Source organism: Rana temporaria, chromosome 3, assembly GCF_905171775.1.
Source record: "Rana temporaria chromosome 3, aRanTem1.1, whole genome shotgun sequence".
NCBI lineage: Eukaryota > Metazoa > Chordata > Amphibia > Anura > Ranidae > Rana > Rana temporaria.
In genome coordinates this window covers 101,181,012-101,196,754 of record NC_053491.1, presented here as the reverse complement: position 1 = coordinate 101,196,754, position 15,743 = coordinate 101,181,012, and the positions used below count along the sequence as shown (strand labels likewise).

The 15,743-nt window shown below is 44.1% G+C and overlaps 1 protein-coding gene across 3 annotated transcripts in view; it reads right to left on the bottom strand.

Moving 5' to 3' along the window:
- The window catches only part of KTI12 (KTI12 chromatin associated homolog), a 79,729-nt gene that overhangs the window by 12,378 nt on the left and 51,608 nt on the right, over positions 1–15,743 (bottom strand). For all 3 annotated transcript variants that reach the window (XM_040343107.1, XM_040343108.1, XM_040343109.1), the window contains exon 6: positions 3,531–3,610. In XM_040343107.1, coding sequence (XP_040199041.1) covers positions 3,531–3,610 — 80 coding nt within the window. The remainder of the gene's footprint in view (positions 1–3,530; positions 3,611–15,743) is intronic.

Below are 15,743 nucleotides of genomic sequence, written 5' to 3'. Positions count from 1 at the left end.
GATCTTTCCCGGGATGGACCAGGTGAGTGACGTCAGCTGACAGTTTCTGTGTGCTGTGTGAAGAGGGGTGTGTCCCTTCCCTCCAATCAACTCTCAGAGCTTTTGTACAGTGTGCAACTGCAGCTCCTGCCCCCTGGTTTGTAAGACTGAAAAATCCTTTTCATCTCTGGGTTTTACAAGGGATGTGCAGGACAAATTGTTGTAGATAAACAGGTTTAACTTATATAGGAGGATTTGTTTAATCACTGTGCATTACCTGAGGCTATTCACTTCACTGGGTATAGGTAAGGGTTTACACATAGTCTGGCTGAAAAAAAGGTCCATTCAGTTTAACCACTTTAAGCCACAAAGTACACCACCAAAAATAGAGTAATATGTATATAACATTGCAACAGCCTGCTCTCATATGTAGCAAATATTTTAACCACCTTAATGGTGTATCTATGTAAACTTAAGGGTCCATTTACACAGCATTATGCACTACTACCGGTGTGCACTGAATGGCCCCTGTGCCGATGCACTGAAAACAGTGCATCACACTGTTTCATTTTCTTTGTGAGAACTTTTATAATATGTCAGAGAGTAAATTTATTACATTGCATCAGATCACACTGTGCTGGAAAAAAGCCTACTAGGGCCAGAAGGCTGATTGAAAAAAAAAAAATGAGGACCTTTGGCTCTGGTAAGCAGACTTTGTGACTAAAGATGGTGGATTCACAGTAGCTCTTGGGATCACGAAGCTTCATTTATGTTTGGAGTGTGCACGGGTGTATACCAGCTGTTCAATCAAGGACTTTTCATTTTCACCGGCACTTTTGATTTTATTTTAATTTTCTTTTTTAATTTTATATCAATTTTTTTATTCACCATTATTCCTGTTTTGCATTTATTTTTTCACATTAATTCCACCCATCCACCAGATGGACTGAAATGTTTGCCTGTATACGCACTAGGTGGAGCGGAGTCATATCTGCCTTATGTGGTGAACTATATTTAAATGTTTGGTGTTATCTGTTATCATATTTGAATGTATATGTTTCATAGATTTATGACATTGCTGTCACGTGTATTTACAAACATTGGACATACAGGGAGTGCAGAATTATTAGGCAAGTTGTATTTTTGAGGATTAATTTTATTATTGAACAACAACCATGTTCTCAATGAACCCAAAAAACTCATTAATATCAAAGCTGAATATTTTTGGAAGTAGTTTTTAGTTTGTTTTAAGTTTTAGCTATTTTAGGGGGATATCTGTGTGTGCAGGTGACTATTACTGTGCATAATTATTAGGCAACTTAACAAAAAAAAATATATACCCATTTCAATTATTTATTTTTACCAGTGAAACCAATATAACATCTCAACATTCACAAATATACATTTCTTACATTCAAAAACAAAACAAAAACAAATCGGTGACCAATATAGCCACCTTTCTTTGCAAGGACACTCAAAAGCCTGCCATCCATGGATTCTGTCAGTGTTTTGATCTGTTCACCATCAACATTGCGTGCAGCAGCAACCACAGCCTCCCAGACACTGTTCAGAGAGGTGTACTGTTTTCCCTCCTTGTAAATCTCACATTTGATGATGGACCACAGGTTCTCAATGGGGTTCAGATCAGGTGAACAAGGAGGCCATGTCATTAGTTTTTCTTCTTTTATACCCTTTCTTGCCAACCACGCTGTGGAGTACTTGGACGCGTGTGATGGAGCATTGTCCTGCATGAAAATCATGTTTTTCTTGAAGGATGCAGACTTCTTCCTGTACCACTGCTTGAAGAAGGTGTCTTCCAGAAACTGGCAGTAGGACTGGGAGTTGAGCTTGACTCCATCCTCAACCCGAAAAGGCCCCACAAGCTCATCTTTGATGATACCAGCCCAAACCAGTACTCCACCTCCACCTTGCTGGCGTCTGAGTCGGACTGGAGCTCTCTGCCCTTTACCAATCCAGCCACGGGCCCATCCATCTGGCCCATCAAGACTCACTCTCATTTCACCAGTCCATAAAACCTTAGAAAAATCAGTCTTGAGATATTTCTTGGCCCAGTCTTGACGTTTCAGCTTGTGTGTCTTGTTCAGTGGTGGTCGTCTTTCAGCCTTTCTTACCTTGGCCATGTCTCTGAGTATTGCACACCTTGTGCTTTTGGGCACTCCAGTGATGTTGCAGCTCTGAAATATGGCCAAACTGGTGGCAAGTGGCATCTTGGCAGCTGCACGCTTGACTTTTCTCAGTTCATGGGCAGTTATTTTGCGCCTTGGTTTTTCCACACGCTTCTTGCGACCCTGTTGACTATTTTGAATGAAACGCTTGATTGTTCGATGATCACGCTTCAGAAGCTTTGCAAATTTAAGAGTGCTGCATCCCTCTGCAAGATATCTCACTATTTTTGACTTTTCTGAGCCTGTCAAGTCCTTCTTTTGACCCATTTTGCCAAAGGAAAGGAAGTTGACTAATAATTATGCACACCTGATATAGGGTGTTGATGTCATTAGACCACACACCTTCTCATTACAGAGATGCACATCACCTAATATGCTTAATTGGTAGTAGGCTTTCGAGCCTATAAAGCTTGGAGTAAGACAACATGCATAAAAAGGATGATGTGGTCAAAATACTCATTTGCCTAATAATTCTGCACTCCCTGTATGTGGCCCAACTGGGCTAATTGTCCACTTTTTGTGCGTCTTCTCTGATAGCACAATAGACACATGTTTTTCCTTTTGGTTTAGCGCAACTATATATTTTTTCCCAATTTTTGTTCACTGTTCACAGATTAGTCGCTGCTTATCAATCCATATCTATCCTTTAACTTAGCGCAGTTGTTTCCACTATTCTTTACGACATTGTTCTCCAGTGGCATTAGCGGAAGCTACAGTCCCTTCCATAAACTGGGTTTCCTTAATTTTATGGAAAAAAAGGCTAAATTGATGGGGCAGTGTTTTATTTCCATAACATGGGGATACAGGCCTTATACAGAATTATTTTTAAAAAGATAAGTTCACCTTTTAGAACATGCAACGCCCAAATTTAGGGTATAAAATCCAGTACCCCCTTGACTCGTGACAGCAGGTGAGGGCCCCGATGCCACTTTCATATTTTAAATTGGTGCATCTCATCATTTATTTCACATGGATCTGTGAATAAAACTACAAGTCCTATCTTCTACCACGGCATACGACTTGTAGTTTTCAATTGACTACGAGTGTGCTGATTAGTGGGCTCGTAGTAAATTCACACTTTCTAACTGAAAGCCTGCATCAAGGTAAGGTCAGAAAGCAGAAAGAAGAGTGTGCAGGAGTCCGACATTAAACCTGCGATTGTGGGTGCAATACATTGCAGGCTCCGGTCATAAAAACAATTGCACATCAAAAATATCGAGTTATCTTTTCCGTAAAGGTGAATTTAGCCCTTACTATCACTTAATCTAGTATACAAATTAAGGATTAAATCAAAAGATTATATCCTACATAATTACAAATTACATTTTGGATTGCCATGCAGGTTCACAGGTCCCCAACACTTACATGTCTTGTGTATATTGCTCATCTGGCTGTCTGTCCTGATTCCAGATGGAACTGACATCTGGGGCTGTCACACAGTGGATCTGCAAAAACAGATTATTGGGTTCAAAGAATTTCATTATCACCCTTCAGTGTCCTGAAAGCTACAGCTCCTTAGGATCAGAAATACATCAAGCAAAAAAAGAAAAAAAATGCTGCTCATTACATCTAAAAAGTTAGACAAGATGACTTCTCAGGGCAAAGGTCTATAGATAATGCAGGTGCCAATAGGAAAATCCATTGTAGTCAAAAAATCAAGTGCAAACCTTAGGATTATTAAAACAAATTGAGGTCAAAACTTTCACACCTAGACAGGAAGTATGAGCACAAGTAATAAAAAATGTAATTTTCTTTTAATAAGAATCCTTACAGTGTAATACTTTACCCTTAGTACTGATGAACCAGACATTTCTGACATGATTCACAGATACTCATTTTCATAAACTCCTAAATCGTATCACCGAAATCATAGTAAATTGACAACAAAGTCTGACACCCCCACTAAAGTAAACAACATTATATCTGATGAATAATGGCTCAGTGGAACAAAGCACATCTAGATGATATACTTCAAAGAGATTGATTTAGGAAACAGAAAAAAAAATAAAAAAAAAAAATAAAAAGATTGGTTTTGTGTTGACAATAGTAACCAGATTCTAGATTCAGAACAGACTCATCTATCTGCTTGTTCCACCTACCTGTTAGCATTGGTTGAAATTTGAGTAAAAGCTTTCCTGCTCACGGGGTATTGTGAGCTTCACCTTAAGGGCCCTTTCACACGGACGTGTCCGTGTACGGGCTCCGCTTTGCTTAGCGAGTATCGCTCCGTCGATCCCCGCTGAGAAGGCAGATGACAGGTCTGTCTCTGCACACTGTGCAGGGACCGACCTGTCAGAGCGCCGCTCTCCCCTATGGGGGATCGGCTGAAGACAGGCCGTAGAGTCCGTTTTTATCCAATCCGATAGATGGATGGAAAATAGGGTTTCCATCCATCACACTTTAGACTGGATTGGATGTCAGAATGCAGGTGTTTAAATGCACCTTCTCAGCAAGTCTACCAATGGCCAACAACTGGGCAGAATGTGGGGGGGTTGGGTTAAAAGTGCTTGTGTGAATGGGAGAATTTATTTTTTTAATGGGTTAGCCATTCAGGTATGGCCAGCCTTCGGCTCCAAAACTTGAGTTTAGGAGCTTTTGGCGTTTTTTTTTCCCCCCCAAAGCTCCTAAACTGAACTCCATAAAAGCCTGTGTATGTGTCAATGTACACATACAGTGCCTTGAAAAATATTCATACCCCTTAAAATTTTCCACATTTTGTCATGTTACAACCACAAATGCAAATGTATTTTATTGCGATTTTATGTGATAGGCCAACACATAATTATTAAGTGAAAGGAAAATGATAAATGGTTTTCAATTTTTTTTTCAAATAAATATGTGAAAAGTGTGGCGTGTATTTGTTTTCAGCCCCCCTGAGGCAATACTTTGTAGAACCACCTTTCGATGCAATTACAGCTGCAAGTCTTTTTGGGGATGTCTCTACCAGCTTTGCACAGAGAAACATTATGCCCATTCTTCTTTGCAAAAAATGTCAGATTGGATGGAGAGCGCCTTGCAGCTTACGCATGCGTTTGCAAATGTGTGTCAACGAAACCCCTGTTTGTAACGCATACTGTTGGACAGGTTAATTCGGTTGGTAAGGGATCGAAAGAAAAGAAGCCGCACTTGGAAGGAGTGAAGATCCCAACTAGGGCGGCTGAGCAGTTAGACAGCAAGGAGACTTAATTGGAAGGTAAAAAAAAAATGTTTACTTAGAAAACATTCCAATAAAAAGAGTAAGAACTCTTAGGCTGGCTTCACACTGAAGCGTCAGCCGCGGTGACGGTATAGCCGCGCTATTTGTAGCGCGGCTATACCATCGTTTTTACCACGATATTCGGCCGCTAGCGGTGAGGTTTTAACCCCCGCTAGCGGCCGAAAAAGGGTTAATACCGCCCGCGTTGCGGCGGTATTACCACGGTATTACAGCGGTATTACCGCGCTTTCCCATTGATTTCAATGGGAAGGCGCGGTATAGGAGCGGTGAACACACCGCTCCTATACCGCGGTAAAGAAGCGGCTAGCAGGACTTTTCGAGCGTTCCTGCTAGCGCACCGCTTCAGTGTGAAAGCCTTCGGGCTTTCACATTGAAGAGTACAGGGCATGATTTTTCATGCGGTATAGCAGCGCTATTTTTAGCGCTGTACCGCATTAAAAACGTCCCAATGTGAAAGGGGCCTTATTGTAACACACAGGGGGGGGGGGGGGTGGGTTTATTTACTAAAGACAAATCCACTTTCCACTACAAGTGCACTTGGAAGTGCAGTCATCGTAGATCTGAGGGGGGACATGCAAGATAAAAAAATAAAACAGTTTTGTACATGATTAAATGATAAAATCAGCAGAACTTCCCCTCATTTCAAATCTTCCCCTCAGATCTAAAGTGCACTTGTAGTTCAAAGTGGATTTGCCTTTAGTAAATAAACCCCAGTGTATCAAAACAACCCTGCACGTACCAATTAGAAACAAAAAACAGAATCACAGATGAACAAGTCCGAACTAATGGGACTAGGTAGGATGCAGATGTCAGTGCTGAACCACAATGGGAATGAATGAGAAGAGGATTTGCACTATAATAATAATAATAATAATAATAATAATACAGCACTAGCACCTGCACCCCCTAAAAGCCCTAGGTGGGATCCCATGAACAGTGATGTTCTTCCAAAGTTGGAAATGTTACTGTGCTGCATTGGAAAACTATAAGCCTTGTAACAAAACCACACTGACAGGAGCGGTTACATTCGTAGATGTGATGAATTGTCCACTAGGATACACAGATAACGAGGAGTAAAAGCAGCATTTGTTTAACCACATCCATACCAGCCCATTGTAAAATGACGTCCACAAAGGACCTCCAACGATCCGGGTGGACGTCATATGACGTCCTGAGCTTTGTGGGGGGATATCTGAATGATGCCTGCAGCTAGAGGCATCAGATATCCTTCTCTTCTGCACAACGTAAGAACGATCATAGCGGCGATTCCGCCGCTAGATCGTTCTTACAGGCGGCGGGTGGGGACACCCCCCCCTCCCGCCGCCATCCGGTGCTTCTCCGGGCTCTCCCGTGCCATCAGGGGCCCGGAGAACGAATCGTCCGGCGCTGGCAGGAAGCATAGAGATGACTGGTGACCAGATGGTCACCAGTCAATCTCTATGACCGTCGGAGGACCCGGGCGCGATGTGATGACGTCAGGCCCGGGTCCCCGTAAGTAAACAAAGCTGCAATTGCGGCTGCTAAGCAACAGTAATCATGAGATCGGTGAATTTTTTTTTACCGATTTCATGCTTTCCAGCCTGGAGGAGAGATGTGCGGTCTTATTGACCCCGCATCTCTCCATAAAGAGTACTGACCCAGGGCTGTGGAGTCGGAGTCGAGGGAAATTTTGGGTACCTGGAGTCGAAGTCGGAAAACAATGCACCGACTCCGACTCCTACTAAATTTAGATTGGAATTAAAAAAAAAAATTCCAACAGGAGTTTTATAAAGCACTAAAAGAAGTTGAAAAGTATGATCGCTCATCAAAACTTACTGTTGAAGAAGCCATCCTTGTTTATCCAGAGATCGTTAGTGATGTGGCCAGAATAGTTACTGCAATGCCACCCACCCAAGTCAGTGTCTGACTTAAGAGCCTCTATGAAAGAGGATCTGGCAGAGGCAATTCTCTTCCTTAGAACTCTACATTGAATTGATTTGCATTTGCTAAGCCTATAACTACATTTCAAGATTAATATAAACCATTTATAGGTTTTACAGATTTTGTTTTTGGTTCATTATAGATAAGCTTTGTTTTTGTTCTAAAACAACCAAATAATGTGGTTTGTATTTTTGAACTGGTAAAGATCCTGTTCCTGATGTTTATGCCTGCTGCTACTATCCAGCCACTTGATTGATTAATATTTTTTTTTTTTATAAAACTTTGTTTTCATTGGCCCAGATTCAGGTAGATTTGCCCATTAGTTGCACATGTGAAGAGCAGCTGATTTGCTTTGCGCTGGGGCAAATTGGAAAGATTGCCACCTGATTCAGGATTCCTTTTGTCTGCTAACTTGCTCCTTTGTAAGGCAAAAATCAGGGCGTAAGGCAGCGCAAGTGAAAGTGGGTGTGCCCTATGCAAATGATCTTTTTTCCACTCAGCAGTGGTTTGCGCCTATTTTCAGGGAAAATTCTGCCCAGCTGCTTGCACTGAGCAAATAAATAGGGGCAGACCTGCGCAGGTCCTGTGCAAAATTACATCCTGCTTTTCCCACCCCCCCGAGCAAGGTAATTTTGCCCTTTTTGCTGATATGGCACCTCCACATAAATGACATAAATGCCCTGGGTAATGAAGAAAGGACGTGGGAGGACATTCAAAAGAAGTTGAATGACATGCGGCGTAGGGTCCGGGATAAGCTTGTGCTTATCCGTAAGCATACGAGTGGCACGGGAGGAGGACCACCCTTCAAGATCCGTCTAAATCCTGATGAGGAGGTGATCGCGCAAAGTCTAGCGCTGGAGCAGGTGGAGGGAGTCCCAGGCTACGACTCCACTGTTGGGGACTTGGGGACTGGTAAGTTTTTTGTTTTCATATTTGCTGTGTATCATGGGAGGGGGTAGAAGTGAACATATGAGAAGTGTGTTGCTCCAGCAACATGTGTTTTTTTGTGTCATCCACAGGTGGTGATGATGAAGCTGGGCCGTCGTCGGCTGCGGGGCGACCCACGCCATCCCCACATGAGCATGGGGTCCAGTCAGGCCTCATGGACATACTGGCCATGTTTGTTGAGGAGGAGATTTTACCAAGGCCAAGTATGGAGGAGGAAGTGGTGGAGGAGTCATTTATCCTCAACCTGGAGGACTCTGGCTACCTCCAGGAGGATCCCACCATCCCTGACCAACCCACCACCCCCCCGACCATCACGTCATCCCCCTCCAGTGCAAGCCCCTCCAGTGTGGCCCCCTCCCCTTCTTCTCCCTCTGTTCATGCCCCAGCCTCTCCTCCTCCCAGGAAGGCTCTTTCAAAAACGAGGGGTGTACCCTCCAGCCTCCGTCAAGGTCTGCAGGAGGAGCAGGCCCGGCAGACCCGCCATCTAGGGGCCATGGTGGTAGATCTGAGGCGGGTGGCGGACAGCCTGACATCCTCCTCCTCCTCTGTTGAGCAGGCCCTCACCCTGCATGCTGACCGGGAGAAAAAAATTGCAGAGAGCCTGGAGGAAGTCAGTGTGAACTGTTCAGCCATGGTGACCTGCATGGTTGACCAGCAGGGCGCCACCGCTTTACTGACAGCGGAGGTGAGCAGGTTGGCAGGTGCGGTGGAGGCCAACACTGCTGCTGTGCGTGAGGAGGGGAGACTTACCCGGCGTCACCACCGGACCACCACCACCCGGCAAATGCGCATGTTGGCCCAGACCAACACCGTCCTCACCCGCCTGGCCAACGCCATGGAGGGCATGCAGGCACCACCTGCCAGGAGTGTTGAAGTAGGGGTTGATGCTCCTCCCCCCCTCCATCCCCACCCCATGCTTCATCTCCACCACTGGCTCAACCACGGAGACTGAGGAGCCAGAGCCGGGGCACCCTTGGCCCAAAGATGTCCAAAAAAATTTTTTTTTTTTTTTTTCTTGGGCTGAGATTATGAGTTTTTGATTCTTTTGTATATGCTCAGAATATGATTTTTTGTTGGTTTTGTATATGCTCAAAGTTTGAGTTTTTATTTTATTTTGTAGTTCCTACACACGGTGAGGAGTGTATACTACAGTGTGACTGGTGTGTGAATGGGGGGGGGGGTGTCACTCCTGCTGGAAAAGGGGTGTCACCCTCTGCCATGTGAAAGGTGTATGAATAGACAGCAACATAATTGGAGCCTTGACGCGGCGTTGCTGCTCCCTAATACCATGTGGTATCGTTGGGTCTAATCCAATTTTGGGTGCATGTGGGGTGTGTGTGCTAGGGACCACAGTGGTGTGCACGCGTGCATTCTACTTGTGACATGATTAATGTGTGTGTTTAACGTGAAAAGAGACGTTCCACGAGACCACTCCCGATTGCTCTTCCCTCAGTAGACCGGGTAGAGTTTCTTGGGGGGGGGGGGGGATTGCGTGGTTCAGGGGTCAGGTCATCACGTATGTCAATCTGCATGCCCCTTCTCTCGGCAAAGTTATGCAGAATACAACATGCCCCTATGATCTGGCATACAAAGTTGGGTGAATACAACAGGGTCCCCCCGGATTTATCCAGACATCTGAAACGGGATTTAAGGATGCCAAATGTGCGTTCCACGGGTACGTGCGTGAGCTTCATTAAATCTTTCCTCTCCTGGGGTTTGGGGGTTCCGGAATGGGGTCATCATGTGAGGTCCCAGGGCATATGCAGAGTCACCTGGAAGGGAAAAGACAGAAGGATGTTAGTCATGCATGTGCCCCTCGTGATGTCTGCATCATGGGGGGGGCAGTCATACCTGACACCCATGTCACTCACCAATCAGCCAGCTGTCTCCATACATGTTCTGGTCAAACTCGGTTGGGATGGGGCTCTGACGATAGATAAAACTGTCATGGCTGGACCTGGGGTGTTTGGCACGGACATGCCATATGAGGCCATGGGCATCCACGATCACCTGGACATTTATGGAATGCCAGTGCTTCCTGTTACAGTAGATATGCTCTAGGTGACAGGGGGGGCGTAGTGCCACATGGGTACAATCAATTGCACCCACAGTGCGTGGGAATCTGTCTATTGAATAGAAATCGGTGATTGCCTTCTGCCGCAGGTCATCCGTGGTTGGTTTGATAAATTGGTTGGCCATGCGCCTGAGTATTGCAGGGATCACTTGGTGGACACACCTGCTCATGCTGGATTGGGACATCCCAGCCACCATTCCACCTGTGCGCTGAAATGATCCACTTGCCAAAAAATGCAGGGTTGCCACGACCTTCACCAGTGGCTCCACTGCCTGGCCACGATGTGTCTGGCTGCTGATGTCATCCTGCAGGATTCTTGGATTCAAGGATTAGTTCAGGGCTGAATCGAAACATGCGATACACCTCAATATCACTCATGTCAAAGATGTTGTGGCGCAATCTGTATACCCTCTCCCGTGCCCTCCTACGAGTCGGTTCACTCAATAAGATAGCAAGAACCATAGCTGCCCCTGGCATGTTGGCACACAGATGTGAGATCCAGAAAGTGTGGGTGCTCTGCTTGTTCAGCTCGTCCGTCTTGGTGCTGCTGTAGTTGCTCTCCAGCTGACCTGTGGCCATCTCTTGCTAACTTGCCCCTGCTTTTATAAAGTGCAAATTTGCCCCGGCCAAACAGCTTGCGCGCTTTGGGAGCAAAATGCTCCTCACACACGCAAGTTTATGAATCAGTGGCAGTTCCTCATTTGCATATTTGCTGAGGGAAAACCATGAGAGCGCAAGTTGCTCCCTGAGCAAAATTGCCCCTTAATTGTGCTGGGGCAGACAAACTGCCTCCGTGCAAAAATGGCACATTTCAGGCTTAGCTTGCTTTCTGGGTCACCCGCAAATTTGCCTGGGAGCAATTCCGTACTTGCGCGGCGCAAATCACACTTGCTCCCGCGCAAGTCGTACCTGAATCTGGGCCATTGTGTTTGTCTTTTGCTTAAACTGTGCAATACAGTAGACTGTTGGCTTCCCAGCCAGTAGTCCTGTGGTAGGCAGGGCCATCTTTTCCATTGGGCACGCTGGGCAGTTGCCCGGGGGCCCCGCTTGCCTGGGGGGCCCCACCGGCTGCCCAGCAACCCCAGTAAAAAATTATGGAGAGTGACGGGTTAGAACTGCCCATGCCCAGTTCGCGGAAATCACAGAGAAGATCCGGTCCTCCACGAGTGCGGGGGGTTGCTGATGTAAGGGGGGAGTGAATGCAAAAATGTAAGGGGTCACTGATATAAAGGTTCCCCCTCCTATATTAGTGACCCCCCTTACCTTAGTGTATTTAATCTAAGGAAGGTGGTCTCTGGTCACCAGAGTACCCCCCACATCAGAGTCTGCAGGATTCCCCCTTACAATGCAAGGGGGAACTCAGTCTGCGGACCCTGATGCAAGTGGGAAAGAGAAAGCAGTGGACTCTGATATAAGGTGGTCTCTGGTCACCATAGCCCCCCTCCACATCAGAGTTCTCCCCTTAGATCATGATCTGCAGCGTTCCCCTTTACATAAGAGTTCCCTTTCACTGTAAGGGGGAATCCTGCAGACTCTGATGTAAGAGGAAACTCTGTGCTGGCTGGGTTATAGTAACCTGACCTTCATGTCAATGAAGACATTTTTTTTTTTTTTACTTTTGTTTAACTTAAACACATTTCTAATAGCACTAGCTATATGTTTATAGTTTAAATACTGACATTTGCATTGTTGGGCACTGAAAACTGTAATTTTAGGTACTTTTTTTGCAGTGGCAGTAAAAAATGTGGTTCTGCCAGTAAATTTTATGATTTTTGTCAGTAATTCTAGTGCGTGATTGTGTAGACAGGGCCCCATTGCACTGTATTGCCCGGGGGCCTATAATGCTCTTAAGATGACACTGGTGGTAGGTTGCGTTTCTTTCCCTCAAGGAATGTATAAAATACATTTGCATATTAATACAGAGGAGTCGGAGTCGAGGAGTCGGAAGTACATAAAACTGAGGAGTCAGAGTCGGAACATTTATCTACCGACTCCACAGCCCTGCCTGTCACACACATTCCTATTACAAGGGATGTTTACATTCCTTGTAATAGGAATAAAAGTGATAATAAAAAAAAGAAAATAAAAAAAAAAAAAAAGTGTAAAAAAATAAATATGTAAAAAAAAAAAAAAAAAAGAACCACATATGTGAGGTATCGCCGCGTGCGTTAGAGTGCCAGCAACAATTCTAGCACTAGATCTCCTCTGTAAATCTAAACTGGTAACCTGTAAAAAATTTCAAAGCGTTGCCTATGGAGATTTTTAAGTACCGAAGTTTGGCACCATTCCATGAGTGTGCGCAATTTTAAAGCGTGACATGTTAGGTATCTATTTACTTGGTGTAACATCATCTTCCATATTTTACAAAAAAATTGGGCTAACTTTACTGTTTTGTTATTTTTTTAATTCATGAAACAATTTTTTTCCAAAAAAAAGGCGTTTGAAAAATTATTGCGCAAATACCGTGCAAGATAAAACGTTTCAATGACCGTTGTTTTATTCCCTAGGGCAGTGATGGCGAACCTTGGCACCCCAGATGTTTTGGAACTACATTTCCCACAATGCTCTACTACACTGCAGAGTGCATGAGCATCATGGGAAATGTAGTTCCAAAACATCTGGGGTGCCGAGGTTCGCCATCACTGCCCTAGGGTGTCTGCTAAAAAAACATATATAATGTTTGGGGGTTCTGCGTAATTTTCTAGCAAAAAAAATTATGATTTGTACGTGTAGGAGAGAAGTGCCAGAATAGGCCTGGTATGGATGTGTGTATAACAGCCCTGTATGGAAGTGGTTAAGGCTCGCCAGTTCCTAAATGTCTTACAGGACAATTTCATAAGTCAGATGGTAGACGCACCAACTAGAAACAAACTTACTAGACCTACTGATTACCAACAATACAGACCTGATCACGGATGTAGAAATAAGGGGCAATTTAGGAAACAGCAATCACAGGTCAATTAGCTTCAGTATAAATCACACAAATAGGAAACATAAGGGGAATACAAAGACACTGAATTTCAAAAGAGCCAACTTCCCTAAACTACAAACCTTGCTAGAAGATATAAATTGGGATAAAATCTTAGGAACAAATAACACGAAGGAGAGATGGGTTTGCTTTAAGAGCATATTAAATAAGGGCATTAACCAATGCATTCCATTGGGAAATACATTTAAAAGAGCAAACAAAAATCCTGGATGGCTTGACTCCAATGTAAAAATGCATATAAAAGCAAAGGAGAGGGCCTTCAAGAAATAAAAGGCTGAGGGATCATCATCAGCATTCAGACTTTATAAAGAATGCAATAAGAAATGTAAGGGCGCAATTAGGGCGGCTGAGATAGAAAATGAAAGACACATAGCGGAGGAGAGCAAAAAAAAAAAAAAATACCAAGAAATTCTTTAAGTATATAAACAGTAAAAGAGGCAGAACAGACCTCATTGGTCCCATAAAAAAGGATGAAGGGAATCTGGTTACTAAGAATGGTGAGATGGGGAAGGTATTGAATTTATTCTTCTCCTCTTCACGAGGGAATTCGGGGGGTTTCAGTAACCAAAACTGCAGTGTTTATCCTCATGACACAGCTCAGGAAGCACCCTCACAGCTAACAGAGGACAAAATTAGAAAAAGACTTTTGAAAAACATAAAACATTAATAAGTCACCGGGACCAGATGGCTTGCACCCAAGGGTCCTTAGGGAACTCAGTCAAGTAATTACCAGACCATTCCTAATTTTTTACTGACTGGAATGGTACCAGCTGTATGGAGAAAAGCCAATGTAGCGCCAACATTTAAAAAATGGCCAAAATACATCCCTGGGAATTACAGACCAGTTAGTGGAACATCAATAGTATGCAAGCTCTTGGAGGGGATGATAAGGGACTATATACAAGAGATTATTAGTGAAAACGGTATCGTTAGCAGTAATCAGCATGGATTCATGAAGAATCTTTCTTGCTAAACCAATCTATTAACCTTCTATTAGGTGGTGAGCCGACATCTAGATAAAGAAAGGACCGTAGACGTGGTGAATCTGGATTTTGCAAAAGCACTTGATACAGTTCCCCATAAATGTTTACTGTACTGTCTGTTGGCATGGACCATAGGGTGAGTACATGGATTGGAAACTGGCTACAAGGGCGAGTTCAGAAGGTGGTGATAAATGGGGAGTACTCAGAATGGTCAGGGGTGGAAAGTGGGGTCCCCCAGGTTCTGTGCTGGGACCAATCTTATTTAAATTTGCTCAAAAACGACCTGGAGGATGGGGTAAACAGTTCAATCTCTGTATTTGCAGACCATACTTAGCTAAGCAATAACTTTCGCTGCAGAATGTGGAAAAATTGCAAGATCTGAACAAAGGAATGGGGTGGGCAGCTACATGGCAAAATTAAGTTCAATGGTGAAAACATTTAAAATAATGCATTTGGGTGGCAAAAATATTAAATGTAATCTACTCACTGGGGGGGCTTGAACCTCTGGGGGAATCAAGGATGGAAAAGGACCAGGGGGTCCTAGTAGTTTATAGGCTCAGCAATGGCATGCAATGCAAAGCTGCTGCTAACAAAGCAAACAGAATATTGGCTTGCATTAAAAAGGGGATTAACGCAAGAAATAAAGCGATAATTCTCCCACTCTACAAGACTGTGGTCCGGCCTCACCTGGAGTATGCTGTCCAGTTCTGAGCACCAGTCCTCAGGAATGATGTACTGGAAATGGAGCGAGTACAGAGAAAGGCAACAAAGATAATAAAAGGACTGAAGGATATTAGTTATGAAGAAAGGTTTACGAGCACTGAACTTATTCTCTCTGGAGAAGAGACGCTTGAGAGGGGATATTTTTAAAATTTACAAATACCATACTGGTGACCTCACAATAGGGATAAAACTTTTTAGCGGAAGGGAGTTTAATAAGACATGTGGCCACTCCCTTTACACAGGCAGTGCTTTCATCTGGGAGCATTGATAATTTCAAAAAACTATTAGATAAGCACCTGAACGACCACAACATACAGGGATATACAATGTAATACTGACATATAATCACACACATAGGTTGGATTTGATGGACTTGCGTCTTTTTTCAACCTCACCTACTATGCAACTATGATCTTACCCCCTCTTGTTGTATTGCAGCCACACTGTGCAATGATATATTTACGGTCACTATTTGCAGTTAATGTAGGGCGATCCATAGCGGCTGCAGCTACCGATTTCCAGGGAAACGCCTTGTGCTTACAGCTACCGGCCAGCGTTTCTGTGCTTGTCAGACATGTCGGAGGCAAACGCGTTGTGACAAACTTAGGGCTTTCCGTGCCGGCTCGGATCAACATATGCTGTGCCCTCCAGTGTGTGTGATGCAAGAGGATTTCCCGAAGTGAACGGCTCAATGTTCATCCATACGGGGCATAGCGTCCCATCT